This window comes from Colius striatus, chromosome 2 (genome assembly GCF_028858725.1).
Source record: "Colius striatus isolate bColStr4 chromosome 2, bColStr4.1.hap1, whole genome shotgun sequence".
NCBI lineage: Eukaryota > Metazoa > Chordata > Aves > Coliiformes > Coliidae > Colius > Colius striatus.
The window spans coordinates 77,110,114-77,125,935 of record NC_084760.1 but is presented as its reverse complement, the minus strand read 5'-3'; the positions used below and the strand labels follow the sequence as shown (position 1 = coordinate 77,125,935).

General features: G+C 42.7%; 1 protein-coding gene across 1 annotated transcript; it reads left to right on the top strand.

Moving 5' to 3' along the window:
• The first annotated feature begins 2,242 nt into the window (after positions 1 to 2,242).
• Positions 2,243 to 9,715, top strand: LOC133624997 (uncharacterized). The gene is given in 1 exon segment (XM_061991171.1): positions 2,243 to 9,715. A coding segment is annotated over 1 exon segment (5,274 nt). The 5' UTR covers positions 2,243 to 3,843; the 3' UTR covers positions 9,118 to 9,715.
• The last annotated feature ends 6,107 nt before the right edge of the window (positions 9,716 to 15,822 follow it).

Sequence of the window (15,822 nt, the reverse complement as noted above, 5' to 3'; positions counted from 1 at the left end):
AAGGATTTAACTTTAATAGTGGCATTAGCTTAAATGCTCTGTGGTAAATTCTAATGGAACATCCCACCTGATGAGAAGTGTGCTGTCCTGAAAAACTTCTAGTTGCTTACAGCTTTGCCAAATGGCACAAATACGTAGTTTGATGTTTTCTATTTGGAGAATATCCCTTAGCTTGCACCTGTGAGCAAAGAATTTGCAATTGATCTTCATTTTAAGCAAGGGTACTAATTTCTCTGAAATGTGTGTTTTAGATGGGGAGGTATTTAGTAATTGGGGATGTGGTGCCCTATATGTCAGAGAAGTACTTTTTGCTATCTCGGTTTCAATTTGCCTAAGTGAAAGTTCGACATATTTTTTCAGTGTGGTAGAGTTATAGTAACAGAGGAATTAAGACCACGTGAGCACCAAGTGTTAAGGCAGGAGGCCTCAAATTCTGCAAGTGTCTGGAACTTAGAGAAATTCAGTTGTTCTAATCAATTTAGTCTAGATAATTGCTTTTGAAATATTTATGAGAAGTCAATTGTTTTACAGCATTTTCAAATGCAATTCTGAGTAATGTGGACATAATTGAGGGTGCTCTTAGTCTCCCAAAGTTTGACGTAGGCAAAACTGACTGCAAATATTAGAGATTGCAAAGAAAAAGGTTCTAGCAAAATAACTAACTAGATTATAGTGGAGGGAAGTGGACAGAGAGAGACTATTCACTCCTAAAACACTAATAGGTCAAATTGGCCTTCAGCAACATAAAATCTCCACTAAAATGAATTTTTGTATTCTTCATAATGAGTTTCTCCCAAAGTCTTTGAAACTACTAGCTTCTTTGAGGATTATCTATCTTGAGAAGAACAAAAATGAGATAAACATTCTGCTTCACAATATGCCTCAAAATGTCTGTCAATATTTGCTATATATTTATAATTTGATACAGCAAAGGATTGATGAGCCCATTAACAGTGAACTAGAATGACTCATTTCCCTGTCCTTCACAACTGCTTCTGCTGAGCTCTTTGCTTTTCCTCACTGATTAAAGGAGAAACTCTGACATGTTCTGAGCAGGCCTTCAGAGAGCTGGAGGAAACCAATCACTTCTTTTACAGTTCCTGAAGGTGACCAAAAGAGTCTTCCAATCCCACAAATTTTCTGTATACTGCCAGTGCTCCTAATGCATTCAAGAGATTTTTTTTTTTCATTCACTTCACACAGTTGCTAATCATTAGATTCCATGAACATTAGGAAACCTGCTGGTGTCATTCACAATCTACTAGTTTCCACAGGAAAAACTCTTGATATCGACAAGGTCAAGATTTGACTTTTGCTAACACATGTAGTTTATGTACACAGATCCTATGGTAAGGTGAATGGTATGTTATATTCCAGTCCCCTTCCAGGTTTCCTATGGCTAGGAGGATGAGAATAATTCACTTGGGTTTTCCGTCTGTTCTTCCGAGTAGCAGAATTGTGCCTTACTTTTGATGCTGTGGAAAATTTTTTCTTCTTTCCACTGGTATAGATGAAGGAACATTCTGGTAGGGTTATGACTAGAGGACAGATGAGATTTGTATCTTGTTGCTTGCCTGAACTCTGCTGATCTATTATACATCCAATCTGTTCAAAGGGTGATTGTATAAAAATAGATTAGGAAATAGTAAGGGATTAGTCTGTGTCCACATCTTAATTTAAGTTCTGACACAAAATAAAGTGCAGACTATTGTGACCATACATTGAACATGAGAGAAAGAAAAATATTCATACTGTCCTCAACCTGTTCATTTGACAGGAAAGGGTTTTGTTTAGACTTACATTTCATCTCAGAGGAAGACCTCTTCTTGTTCAGCTTCATGAATAAAAAAATTATTAACGACGAAACAGTTCTCTTTTTTTGATCCTTACCTAGTCTTAAGTCTTGGTTTTAGGATATTTGTCTGAATTGCCTGGGGTTCTATTTAGCAATGTAGTACCTGTAGCTTTACTGATAAAAGAGTGGCCTGAGACAAAGATGGTCACTTAACTAAGGCTCAAAACTTGGCTCAAAGTAGGTTTGCATTATGAATTGCGGGGTGGGGGTGGTGTGTTAAGTTTGCGGGGGGGGGGGGGGGGGGGGGTGAAGTTAAGAAAGAAAATAAAATAAAATAAAGCTCACCAGGCAGTTGTTTGAGATGTGGGAGTCTATTAAGAGCTTGAGAATACATTTTATCTTTGTATGAATTCACATAGCGCAAAAACGTGTTTGTGGTCTTGAGAAGAGGCGAAACTGAGAAGAGGCGAAACAAACAAACAAACAAAATGGAGTACGGCCTGCACACTATGAGAACAACAACCGCCTCAGCGAAAGTGCAGTCTCATTGAGACCGCTTCATTTCCAAGAAGCAGAAGTTAAAGACATTTCCTAAAAAAGGCTGCGGCCTGTGGTTATCAGGAGAGGCCAGACCGAGGGTCAAGAGCTTGTAACTATTGTTCGAACCCTATATCTGTTGTGTGGCGTGTAAACCCTATAAAAACCCTTTCCTACTGAGCACCAGGGTCGCCTCCTCTGACTCCTGCGTGAGTTACGAGACGACCCGGAGCTCCGAAATAAACCTCACCTCGTGCGTTTGCATCAAGTCGGCTCCTCGTTTTCCTCTGAGGTGCGCGTCTGCCTGGGTAGAGGAAAGCTTCGCCTTTCATTTGGGGGCTCGTCCGGGATCAACGACGAACACCTCAGGAAACGATGACCACTTGGAGGTGAGCTTTTTGTGTGAATGTTTGTGGCGCCACATGAGAGCTTGTGAGCTTGTGTAGATTGAGATTAAGAGTTTGTGGTTTGTGTAACTGAGCAGGCTTTGTTGGGATAATATTGTTTTTAACGTTATTTCTTTCCTTTATCTCTGTTTCTTTTGTGTCTCTAAGAGTTTGTGGTTTGTGTAACTGAGAGCTTTGTTGGGATAATATTGTTTTTAACGTTATTTGTTTCCTTTATCTCTGTTTCTTTTGCGTCTCTCGAAATTTAAATTAGTGCCCATCCCTCTATGTCATAGGCTGCATACCGTTGACCAAGTCTGAGACTAGGTCTGGATCTAGCCGCACCTAAGCCCCTTTTAAGGGTGCCTTAGAAAGCAAGGGGGTCCAGACTGAACCTCGTGACTCAACGGCAGGGTCTCCTTAAATAAGCCTACTGTTGACCAGGTCTGGGACTAAGGATTCTTTCCTGAACCTCGTGACCCAACAGTCCATAATCCCCAACTTCAGTAAGAAAAACACTTAGGGATACACGGATAAGGTTCTCATTCTCTCACTCTCTTTTTCTCTCTCTCTCTCTCTCCATTAACCTCTGAAAATGTTTTAAGTGTGTGAGACTGGGAGCTCGCTGTTGCACAGATATCTTAAGCATCAGAGACCAAGTGAATGTTGCTTTTGTGGGTGATTGGGTGAGAACATACTTTGGTACCCTTGTAAGTTCAGGGAATGCTTTTTGTGCCGCCTCTGTGTCCATAAGTATATTTGTTGATTTTTACCTGAGAGTCACACTCAACATTACGGGGATAGGTACGGGACAGGAACCCCTTTTGTGCAAAAAAATTTTTAGATGTGCCTGATTAATTGTATTGATTTTTTATGTTCTATCTGTGTAAGGATAGGAGTCATAATTGTCAGGGTTGTGTTATGTTGTTTTGGAAGTAAGGGTCACGGGGAAACTGAAGCTGCTGGGTCAGTAAAGGTCTGACAGACTTTAAAGAGGTTTCTGAGTAGCACGTGTGGGGGACAGACGTGTCCGGCACCACAGGCTACGGCCCTGGGGGACGCCTCACGGGTGAAAATAGGCAACCTTTGCCTATAAGTGAAACCTAGCTGGTCTTTGTGGAGTGAATGAGGGGACGAAGTCTCCGCCCTTCTGAAATTTTGATAAGATCTCTTCCGTGGTGTAAAAGTCGTGGAGAGCGAGAAACCGTTTCTGTGTGTGTGTGTCTTATTATAATCTTTTTTGTATTACTGATAACCATGGGGCAGTCCCGATCCACCCCTCTGTCATTAACATTGGCACATTGGCCAAAAGTAAAAGCACGAGGGCAAAACCTGTCTCTTATTATCAAGAAGGGGGATTGGCAAAATTATTGCGAAAGTGAATGGCCAACTTTTAAAGTAGGATGGCCACGGTCAGGTACCTTTGACATCCATACCATACGGGCAGTCCGAATGTCTATTTTCTCCTCAATAGGAGGCCATCCTGACCAAGAACCATATATCACAGTATGGGAAGATTTGGTGATATATCCGCCGGACTGGGTCCGACCATTTCTTCCAAATGATGAAATAAGAGTCCTAGCCCCATCCTACCCATACTATAGACGGGGCGTACCTGTGACAACCAGGACTCTGGCTCTCACAGGAGTAGAAGAAGGGGTGACCAATAATGGGGGAGATTATGAAAAATTGAAAGAACCAAGCCCTAAGACCAAGGTATATCCAGAGGTCGAGGGACCCCCTGAATGGACTCCACCTGTATCCACATCTATACCCACCGCCCCCCCAACTGGACCCCAGTCCCCAAACGAGGGAGTACCTGTGCCATATAACCCGGGGGGTTGGGAAGAAGGACCCTATACCGGTACCAGGAGTAAACGGGGGATAACGCCTGAGGGACCAGACTCCACTGTAGCCTTACCACTCCGGGCGGTGGGGCCAGCCCCCACAGAGCCAGATGAGTTACAACCATTACAGTACTGGCCCTTTTCGTCCTCTGATTTGTACAACTGGAAAGCAAATAACCCTTCTTTTTCTGAGAACTCTGCTGCCCTCATAGGACTAGTCGAATCCCTGATGTACTCCCATCAGCCCACATGGGACGACTGTCAGCAGTTACTTCAAACACTTTTCACCACAGAGGAGCGAGAACGAATCTTCTCGGAGGCACGAAAAACCCTACAGGAAGGCCAACCAGGCCAACCCCCTCGAACAGGAATGGAAGTGGAAGCGTTGTTCCCAGCAGCGCGACCGCAATGGGACTATAATACAGCAGCAGGTAGGGAACGACTGTCCATATACCGCCGGGCTCTGGTAGCAGGACTAAGAGGGGCAGCCAGGAAACCTACCAATCTGGCAAAGGTGAGAGAAATTATGCAGGGGCCTAATGAACCACCCTCGGTGTTCCTAGAACGTATCATGGAGGCCTATCGTATTTATACCCCGTTTGATCCCGAATCTAGGGGACAGCGGGCCTCCGTTATCATGTCCTTCATTGGACAAGCTGCACCAGACATAAAACGAAAACTGCAGCATATCGAGGGATTGCAGGATTACACCCTGCAAGATATTGTTAAAGAGGCTGAAAAAGTGTTCCATAAAAGGGAAACTGAGGAAGAAAAGTGGGAGAGGGAAAAGAATGAGAGAGAGAAGGAAGAAATACGGAGACAAAAGAGACAGGATAAGAATTTAACAAGAATACTTACTACAGTAATGGCCGAGGGGAAACGCCAAGGGGAAAGACAGGCGAGAGGAGGAAGGGACCTGGGCGACAATGACAGGAATAAGGGACCCAGAAGACTGGGAAAAGATCAATGTGCTTTCTGCAAGGAACATGGGCATTGGGCCCGTGAATGCCCCAAGAAAAAGGGAAAGAGAGTGCTAACCCTGGAGGAAGATGAAGATTAATGGGGTCAGGGCCCGGAACCCCTCCCCGAGCCTAGGATAACGTTAAATGTGGAGGGGACCCCAGTAAATTTTTTGATTGATACTGGGGCAGAATATTCCGTACTGAAAACCTCATTAGGGACTGTAACTAACAAACAGACCATGGTAATTGGAGCAACAGGTCGAAAAGAATACCCCTGGACAACTAATCGAACTATTGACTTGGGAACTAACCAAGTATCCCATTCTTTTTTGTTAATACCCGAGTGCCCTACCCCCCTCCTCGGGCGAGACCTGTTAACAAAAATGAAGGCTCAGATAAGCTTTACTTCTGCTGGCCCTGAGATCGCCCTTGCAGGCGGAAAACCAAAAACATGCATATTGTCCCTGCACTTGGGGGAGGAATATAGACTATACCAAAACCCCAAGGAGAACCTGGATAACCTTGAAAAATGGCTCAAGCAGTATCCGAAGGCATGGGCCGAAACTGGGGGCATGGGGGAAGCGGTGAACATCCCTCCCATAGTGATCGAGCTACAATCAAGTGCCACCCCAATAAGCGTAAAACAATACCCATTGTCAAAAGAGGCAGTAGCAGGGATACGACCTCATATCGACAAGCTTGTACAACAAGGGATTCTTGTGCCTTGTAAATCTCCCTGGAACACACCACTCCTGCCGGTAAAGAAACCTGGGACTGGGGATTATCGGCCAGTACAGGACTTGCGGGAAGTCAACAAAAGAGTCCTTACCTTACATCCTACGGTACCCAACCCATATAATCTCTTAAGCTCTCTTCCCCCAGATCGTACCTGGTATACAGTCCTTGACCTAAAGGATGCATTTTTCTGCTTGCGACTGCATCCAGTGAGCCAGTTGATTTTCGCTTTCGAGTGGAGAGATCCTGAAAGTGGGAGAGTGGGTCAACTCACGTGGACAAGATTACCACAAGGATTTAAGAATTCTCCTACCTTGTTTGATGAAGCCCTCCACAGGGACCTGGCAACTTTCCGGGCACAAAACCCACAGGTAACTTTACTCCAATATGTAGATGACCTCCTACTCGCGGCGTCCACCAAAGAGAACTGCCTGATGGGAACTCGCAGACTACTGGTTGAACTTGGAAGGTTGGGGTACCGTGTCTCAGCGAAAAAGGCACAAATCTGCCGGAAAGAGGTAACCTATCTGGGATATGCTCTAAAGGATGGAAAAAGGTGGCTGACGGAAGCCCGAAAGAAGGCCATCTTGCAGATCCCCACCCCGTCAACCTCTCGACAGGTGCGTGAGTTCCTGGGAACAGCGGGGTTCTGTCGTCTGTGGATACTTGGGTTTGCTAGCTTGGCTGAACCACTATATCCACTCACAAAAAACAAGGGAGAATTCGTATGGGGCAAAGAGCAGGAGGAGGCCTTCACCAACATAAAGAAGGCGCTGTTAAGTTCCCCTGCTCTGGCGTTACCTGACCTCACCAAACCATTTACTCTGTTCGTGGATGAGCGAAAGGGAGTGGCCCGGGGTGTGTTAACACAGAGACTTGGACCCTGGAAACGGCCAGTGGCATACTTGTCAAAGAAATTAGACCCCGTGGCCAGTGGATGGCCTGCCTGCCTTAAAATAGTGGCTGCCACAGCAGTCTTGGTAAAAGACTCTGATAAACTTACTTTTGGACAACCAATTACAATCATTGCAGCCCACTCCCTGGAAAGCATTATTCGGCAACCTCCTGACCGATGGTTAACAAATGCCAGGATGACTTACTATCAGAGTCTGTTACTAACTGAACGTATTAAGTTTGCCCCTCCAGCCATCCTGAACCCAGCCACACTGATGCCTGAAGCAAGAGAGAGTGACCAGCCTCTCCATGAATGCCAAGAGGTTCTAGCCGAAGAAGTGGGCATTCGCGCAGACCTGACTGACCAGCCTATGGAAGGAACCCCCTCGTGGTTCACCGATGGGAGCAGCTACCTGCTGGAAGGAAAGCGTAAGGCTGGCGCAGCCGTAGTGGACGGGAAACGGGTCGTGTGGGCTAGCTCGTTGCCAGAGGGGACCTCTGCCCAGAAAGCCGAACTAGTAGCCCTCATACAGGCCCTGAGGCTGGCTGAAGGAAAAGTGATTAACATATTTACCGATAGCAGATATGCCTTCGCAACTGCTCACGTCCATGGGGCAATATACAGACAGAGGGGGCTCTTGACATCAGCGGGGAAGGAAATTAAGAACAAAGAGGAAATTTTAAATCTCCTAGAAGCCGTACACCTCCCCAAAAAGGTGGCCATCATACATTGCCCAGGGCATCAAAAAGGAGATGACTGGGTTGCAAGAGGGAATCGAATGGCAGACACAACTGCCAAAGAGGCCGCACTAGAGGCCATGATACTCTCAGTAAAACTTGACGACAAACAGGCAGTGGAAGGAAAGGAAGAAACAAACCTATCCGCTGAGGAAGGGAAAGCTTACATCGATAAAATGCACCGACTTACGCATTTGGGGACTGAAAAACTTATCACACTAGCAAAAAAATCACGCTACAAGGTCCCGGACCTACGGAAAACCGTGGAACGCATCGTACAAAATTGCGAGGTATGTGCCTTTACAAATGCAGGACATACTAAAGGAATCCAAGGAAAGAGACTGAGAGGAGATCGACCAGGAGCATACTGGGAAGTAGACTTTACGGAAGTAAAGCCTGCCCGGTACGGTAACAAATATTTGTTAGTGTTTGTAGATACCTTCTCTGGATGGGTCGAAGCATACCCTACAAGGAACGAAACAGCACTAGTAGTGGCAAAAAAGATCCTGGAAGAGATTTTTCCCCGATTCGGTATTCCCAAGGTAATCGGGTCAGACAATGGACCTGCCTTTGTCGCCCAGGTAAGTCAGGGAGTAGCCAGACAATTGGGGATTAACTGGAAGCTCCATTGTGCATATCACCCTCAAAGTTCAGGACAGGTAGAAAGGATGAATAGGACCTTGAAAGAAACTTTAACTAAATTAGTAGCGGAGACCGGCGGGAGGGATTGGACAGTCTTTCTCTCCCTCGCTCTGTTTAGGGTTCGAAACACCCCAGGACCTATGGGGCTCACCCCTTATGAAATCTTGTATGGGAGTCCCCCTCCTCTGACAGAAATAGTGGGGACTGATGAACCTGTTGTGCCCTCTCTTACTCTTGCAGCACGCCTAAAAGCGTTGGAAGTAGTTAGAAAAGAAGTTTGGGAACAGTTGAAGAACCTCTACGACCCAGGCGAGGTGTCGATGCCCCATTCGTTCCAGGTCGGAGACAAAGTTCTGATTAGACGACACCGATCAGAGACGCTCGAACCTCGGTGGAAGGGACCGTATGTGGTATTGTTAACAACTCCCACCGCTGTAAAAGTCGATGGGATTACTGCGTGGGTACATTCAGCGCATGTAAAAAGGGCACCTAGAGATATACAAAAGGATGATTGGGTGGTGGAAAAGACTGATAATCCTCTTAAGCTTCGTGTGTTTCGGAAACCAAACCGAAACACCTAGGGAAAATCTGTTGGTGGGACTAATCCGAGATTTCGGGAAGGCCCAAAATGCAACCAGTATCACTGCTTGTTTACCATTACCACAAGCAGCTGGGGAGCCTATTCCGTGGGGTATAATCCCGGTGGGACCACTACCAAAATATAAAAATAATGTTAGTAAGTGTTAGTCCTGACCACTGGCCTGGCCTCTCCAGAAATTCTAAGATTAGAAATGTACAAAAGAAAAAGAGGGGAATGAGAAGAGGCGAAACTGAGAAGAGGCGAAACAAACAAACAAACAAAATGGAGTACGGCCTGCACACTATGAGAACAACAACCGCCTCAGCGAAAGTGCAGTCTCATTGAGACCGCTTCATTTCCAAGAAGCAGAAGTTAAAGACATTTCCTAAAAAAGGCTGCGGCCTGTGGTTATCAGGAGAGGCCAGACCGAGGGTCAAGAGCTTGTAACTATTGTTCGAACCCTATATCTGTTGTGTGGCGTGTAAACCCTATAAAAACCCTTTCCTACTGAGCACCAGGGTCGCCTCCTCTGACTCCTGCGTGAGTTACGAGACGACCCGGAGCTCCGAAATAAACCTCACCTCGTGCGTTTGCATCAAGTCGGCTCCTCGTTTTCCTCTGAGGTGCGCGTCTGCCTGGGTAGAGGAAAGCTTCGCCTTTCAGTCTGACATCCCAGAGTGGCTTTGAATTGTCTGAATCACAGAGCTGCATCATAATGACTCACTCTCATTGCATACTGACATCCCCGCTGAGAAAGAACTGCTGTCTCTCCCTTGAAGCAATTTCAGATTGCACTTTTTTGTTTCCTCCTCCTACTGAAGTTTCTGTTGTTACAGACATGTTTAGTTGAGATCACCTTCTTCAAGGAGATGGGCATTGATTTGCAGGTGCAATAGGTCATTTATTTCTGTATCAGAAGCAAGTATTCACTCCTCCAAATGAAAAATTATTATAAAATCCTGTCTAATGTCTCTAGGGGCTTTGTTATAACAGAAGTCCCTCCCATGACAATGCACAAGAGGACAGTGACACAAGCACCAGTTGCAGATTTGTACTGTTTGTGTACAGTTTTCCTATGTGTATATAGCATCTGAACCCTTTAGAATAAAGATGCCAATCCTTATAAAACAAGCAAGTGAGCAGCCATCAAAAGAAAAGCCTTTCTAAAGTAAGATGACCAACTAGTGACAGGAATTCTTTGTATTCAGTTCTACTCAACTCAGAACTATCCTATCTGGGATGAAACAGTACATATCCTTTGTTTTTCACCACCATAGATCAGTCTTAAAATGTGTGAACCAGGAATGGCACACAAAGAGATGCTTCACTATATATTCTTCTAATCTCTTTGGCTGTAGATGAGACATGTTTGCAGTGCAGATTTCCAAATTTATGCTGGGGGGGGAGGGGGGGGGCAACCCAAAACAAATGTTTTCCAGAAGCTGTGATTCCTACATGTACACGCTTTTGCTTATCATCTTCTGTAACCTTGATGATGCTGTAGGTGATCTGTCCTTCCACAAAGTCACTCAAATTGATACTCACTGCATTTTTCCCAAGGACTTTTCAGGTGTGTGTTAGTATCACCGCCAAATTCCTGTCAGCACACTCAGGCTAAGAGCGTATGACTTGATGTATGGCAAAAGTCCTACAGGAGTTGCTTCTAAAAATTGATAAGCCTAAACAAGATGAGGAGAGACTAGACCAGGCCAAAAAGTCTTAACGATAGTGCCATCCTGAATAAAACATCCTTTCGTAGAACTTCCAAGGAATATGTTTTGGGTCTCTGCTGCTTGTGTCTTGATAGTATTCTAAGATCTTCTTGTCTAGATTTTTTGTTTGTTAGACTTTATGAGCTAATGCCTTGCCTTTTCTTATCTAGGGAACTTAAGCTTAGGTTATTTGATTTAAATTTTCCTTTGGAACTGGAAGTAATTCCGAGTGTCATGCTGGATACTCACATGCCATTTCAACCTTTAGTGCAGTTAAACTTTTTAAACCTGTTTAGCTAAGCTTTTCCCTTATTGTCAAATAATCCTTCCTAGAATCCATATATAAATCCTTTTTGTCAGCATGAGTTTTTAGGGATTATGTAAATGCATTTATACATTACATTTTACTGATTTTTTTTTTTTAATTACAGAAATCAAGTATCATACCTTGACATTTTCTCTAGTGAAATTCAGTAAATATGTCAACACAGAGTCTCTGAATGCTCAAAAACATATTAATTAAGAGATTTTGATCCTTAAGGAGAAGTGGTGTGGTTTGGGTTTGGGTTTGGTTTCTCTGACAATAGCTAAAGACTTAGAGAACCAGTGGTTTTACTTAAATTCCTTAGCTTATTTTTTCCATTAATCAGTAAATTGCAACTTATCTCTGCTTTCTTTCTCCAATTTTGCTCTTTTCTTTATGAACTAGCCTACAACAAAAAAAAGGTAGGATGGCAATTAGTCAAAAAAGAGAGAAGCCTTAGGAGAGTTCCTGGGAGTCTTTCCATTTGTAAATTTGCCCTAAAAAGGACATACTGGATGTTCTGTGGGTAGGAATTTTGCCAAAACAATCTCTTGACCTCCTTGATGAAGCTTTTTCTTCTTGATTTTGTTGCTTCGTATGTTTTTCTCTGATCCATGAATCACCTTGATGGGAGAAGGTTGCATTCACATTTGGTGCCTACAAAATACACTTTGCAGCTGTGCTGGCATAGAAACAACTCATCAGTAGAGAATATTACTAGTCTGCTCCACTGAAGGTGTCATTGGGAAAAGCGAGATGAGATCTTTCCATAGATGGTTGTGATCTGATAAATCAGCCTGGGGTCATTTAAAAACATGTGTTCCATTTGCAATGCTGCTCAATTGTACTTTAATATTTTTTAGTCTAATATTTTTAGACAAATGATTCAAAGCACTTAGTCTAATATTTCTTAAATAAAAATTCCCAACAACAGAAACAAAAGACTGTTTCCTCCTCCTCTTTGGCTGCTCTGTAGCCTGATGTCTCAGTCCCAATCTGCACCCAGGCAGAGCCTCAAAATGAGTAATAAGTCTCATTGTGGGAATGACACTCGTGTGACCTTAGAAGGATGAAGTAGAATCACGACTTTGGAAACCACTGCAGCTCTTTTATTGTGTATTAAAAGTTGTGTATTATTCAGTCTTAATGGCATTAGGTGTTTCATCTGTGAAAGTAATATTTTATTAGTTTTCTGTAAACTGACAAAGATTATCAACAATTACAAGTCACTTTCCTTATTTTCTGTAGATAAGTGTATTTTTTTAATAGCCAAATTTAGATTGCAAGGGCAATATTGGGACTAATTGGCATGGAGCCAGATTCTGATAGCATCACAGAGTGGTACAGGTCAAGATTTAATTTAGTCTGGCTTCTAGTGTAAACAGATTCTCTTTTAATGTCATCTTTTTGTTCTTGACATAGAATAATAGCTATTTCTATTTACATCTCATTTTCAAGCCATAAAATTTCTGTGCTGGTGCTAAAAGGGGAAGAAAAGTACAGGATCAAGATAATGTCCTTGATATAGTTGAATTGTTTCTGGAAGAGTAGAAGTAGGTATAGGAACGTCAGGAACTTATTAATGTTTACAAATATCTAAAGTGTGAGTGTCAGGAGGTTAGGACATCCCTTTTTTCTATAGTAGCTAGCAACAGGACAAGGGGTAATGGGATGAAGCTGGAACACAAAAAGTTCCACTTAAACATAAGAAAAAAAATTTTCACTGTGAGGGTGAGGGAGCCCTGGCACAGGCTGCCCAGAGGGGTTGTGGAGTCTCCTTCCTTGGAGGTCTTCAAGACCTGCCTGGACACGTTCCTATGTGACCTGATCTAGGTGAACCTGCTTCTGCAGGGTTGGACTAGATGATCTCTAAAGGTCCCTTCCAACCCCTACCATTCTGTGGTTCTATAGGTGTTGGGAACTTGATTTTCATCCTGCTCTCTTAAAAATGAACACATAAAGGAAGATAAAGCTTGTATCTTTAAGTTGCGTGGTTAGTGTGGCAATACATGTTGGTTTTTGTTGCAAAGCCCTGTGGCTTCTAACATAAATAACTCTGCTGCAGGGATTTAGTATGTGAAACCAGAGTTTTGCAGAGACTATAGACCTTTGTTAAAGAAGTTACACCTAGCTTATACTTGTAAGCAATATTGTGTCTTGCTCTTTTTGCTTATAAACATGTAGAGGAATCGCATTTTCCCATCTTCTATCTCTCCTTGCAACAATTTTCCTTTTATAGTCCTTCTTGACAAAGTGACAACATGCATTCTCTCTCACTTCCTCTCTTTTAATAGGCCATACTGTCCTTCATTTCTGGCAGTCAAATTTCTGGTCATGCCAGGTTTTCAGTCAGTTATTAGGAATTCTGCTGCTGGCTTTGTTTCATAGTATTTGCATCTTCTCCTTACTGCTTATTGAGATTTGAATTTTATGTGCTTGAGATCTTTAATCACCATTTTTTGGCATTTTAACACCATGAATTAATTTAAGCAGACAAAAGAGACCAATAGGCAAGGTCTTAAATATTCTTGATAACCAGATGCTCTTATATTTTGTGTGCAGAAGTCTTCCAGCTGCTGTCAGGTTGACAAATGAACTGAGTTTCAAATGTGTCCCCTGTTTACTTTAATAGCTGACTGTTCAGGTATTCCAAATCCCATGTTTTGCCTCTGTGTTGAAATGCATAGGCCTAATATCAGGGAAGCTTCATATTCATTAGTTTACTATATGGTACATTTCTGATGTAGTCCCATCTGTTAATTTTCAACATTTGTAAGTATCTTCAGATTTAAACTCCAAGCAGAGAATCTTTTAACTGCTTCAAACTTGCACCAGGGGCACTTGGGGAAGGAGGAGCTTATTTCAGGAGCCAGCTTTTGAACCCTAGAACTGAAAATGTAGTTCTTGTCACCCGCGTTCTCTAGAATTATGTTTTGATTTTGCTGTAAATCAAAACTGTCTCACCTTGGTGTGTATACAGACATTTCAGTTATTGTTGCATTACTCCAACCTTTGCAAACAAGCTTAAAAAATCTTTAGCAGTTAATACATTCTGATATTATTTATGGTAATGACTGGTATCAAAATACACACACTGTCCTACCGTAGGGAGATCCCACGCTTAGAATGTACAGAGTAGCTGTTGTCACTGTGTAAATCTTTGAGACTGTCGACATAAAAGTTGGAACATAATGCAGCACATAGGAGCAAAATTTAAAAGACATTATGAGCTATGTTATCATCAGACTGCTAGAATAGATGTAGTAAAATTGAAGACATTAGATATCATAAAGATTTTATTGTTGCTTAATGACTTAGAAATACAAAGAGAGGGAAATCCCACGAGTCTAAGCATAGCCAAAACCTCTGCCAAGGTGCAATTTGGAAAGATGCCATTTAACCTCCAGGAAAAAAATCCTGCCAAAAGTTTGGACTAATAACAGAGTGTTCAGACTCACTGCCTAAATAAATAGACTTTACAGTGTATTGGATGATGACAATCCATAAAAATACATTAACAAGTCCCAGTAATGGGATAATACCAACACCTTAGTCCTACATGCAATTGAAAATATACAGAACACTTAACATAAGAGAGTGGAAACTATCTAGCCACTGTATTGCTGGTCTTGCTAGCCTGATTTCCTAGGGAAAACAGACTTATGCAGTCTTGTCTTGCTGACCATCCTCATTTAATTCAGAGCCCACTGGCCCTATTCAGCCAAACTAAATAGAAGCATAACTTCTCTCTGTGAAGGTGTTTTCTACGTTTGTGAAAAAGCCGGATAGACAAGGAGAAGCCAAATATAACAATCTCACTTCGTATCTCCTGCATGAAAACTTGTGTAGTGTTATGTAACAGAAAACTCAACCTTGTGGGGTGGAGAACCATCAAATGCCCTGAGAGCAGAGAAAGTTTCCACTGCAGTTTGTAGTCAGCTGAGACAAATCAGTTGTAAGCTAGGCCTCACTAGCTCTTGTGTTTGCAAAACTCCTGATCTAGTTATATCACCACAATCCTTAAAACTTCTGCTCGTGGGACATGAATCTGGCAACTGTTTACTTTTCCCAGTAAGTTTTTCCATTCCTTAATTTCAATTTGTATAATGTAGGTGGGTTGTTTGGGGTTTTTTTGCTTACACTTATCACTGCTTTTCCAGTGTCACAGTAGCCATGTACATCTGAGGTAAATTCTGCTGCTATTGGCAGTGCAGGCCACTCTCATAGTTTGCTTTTGTCCTGTATTGCAGGGGAAAAATTCACGGTACCAGTTTCTTTCATGACAAGCTTATGTTTGAGTCTTCTTTTCATCAGTAAAATTGTGTATCGTAAAATCTCCATATTTCCGTTATGAAGCAGAATTTGAGACTCATGTTGACGTCTTCTGGGAAGGAAGAGGAAGATTAGATTCTGATATACAGCAATTTTCTTTGTAAAGTTCTTCTGTCTGTCATTATAGTGCTAGTTCTCATCAATATGTTTCAGACAATCCAACATGAGGGATGTTTTGCTTTACTTCAGGTTACTACCACAATCTTGAAAAAAAAAAGGCTGAAAAAAGACCAGTGGGAGGGAGAGATAAAAAGGGAAAGGCTTTACATTTCCTCCGTTGAGTCAGGTCTGCCCAAATCCTTGGCTTGCAAAGTTGACTACTATTTTCTTCTACTGTCTTCTTAATCTCTCTTGGGAT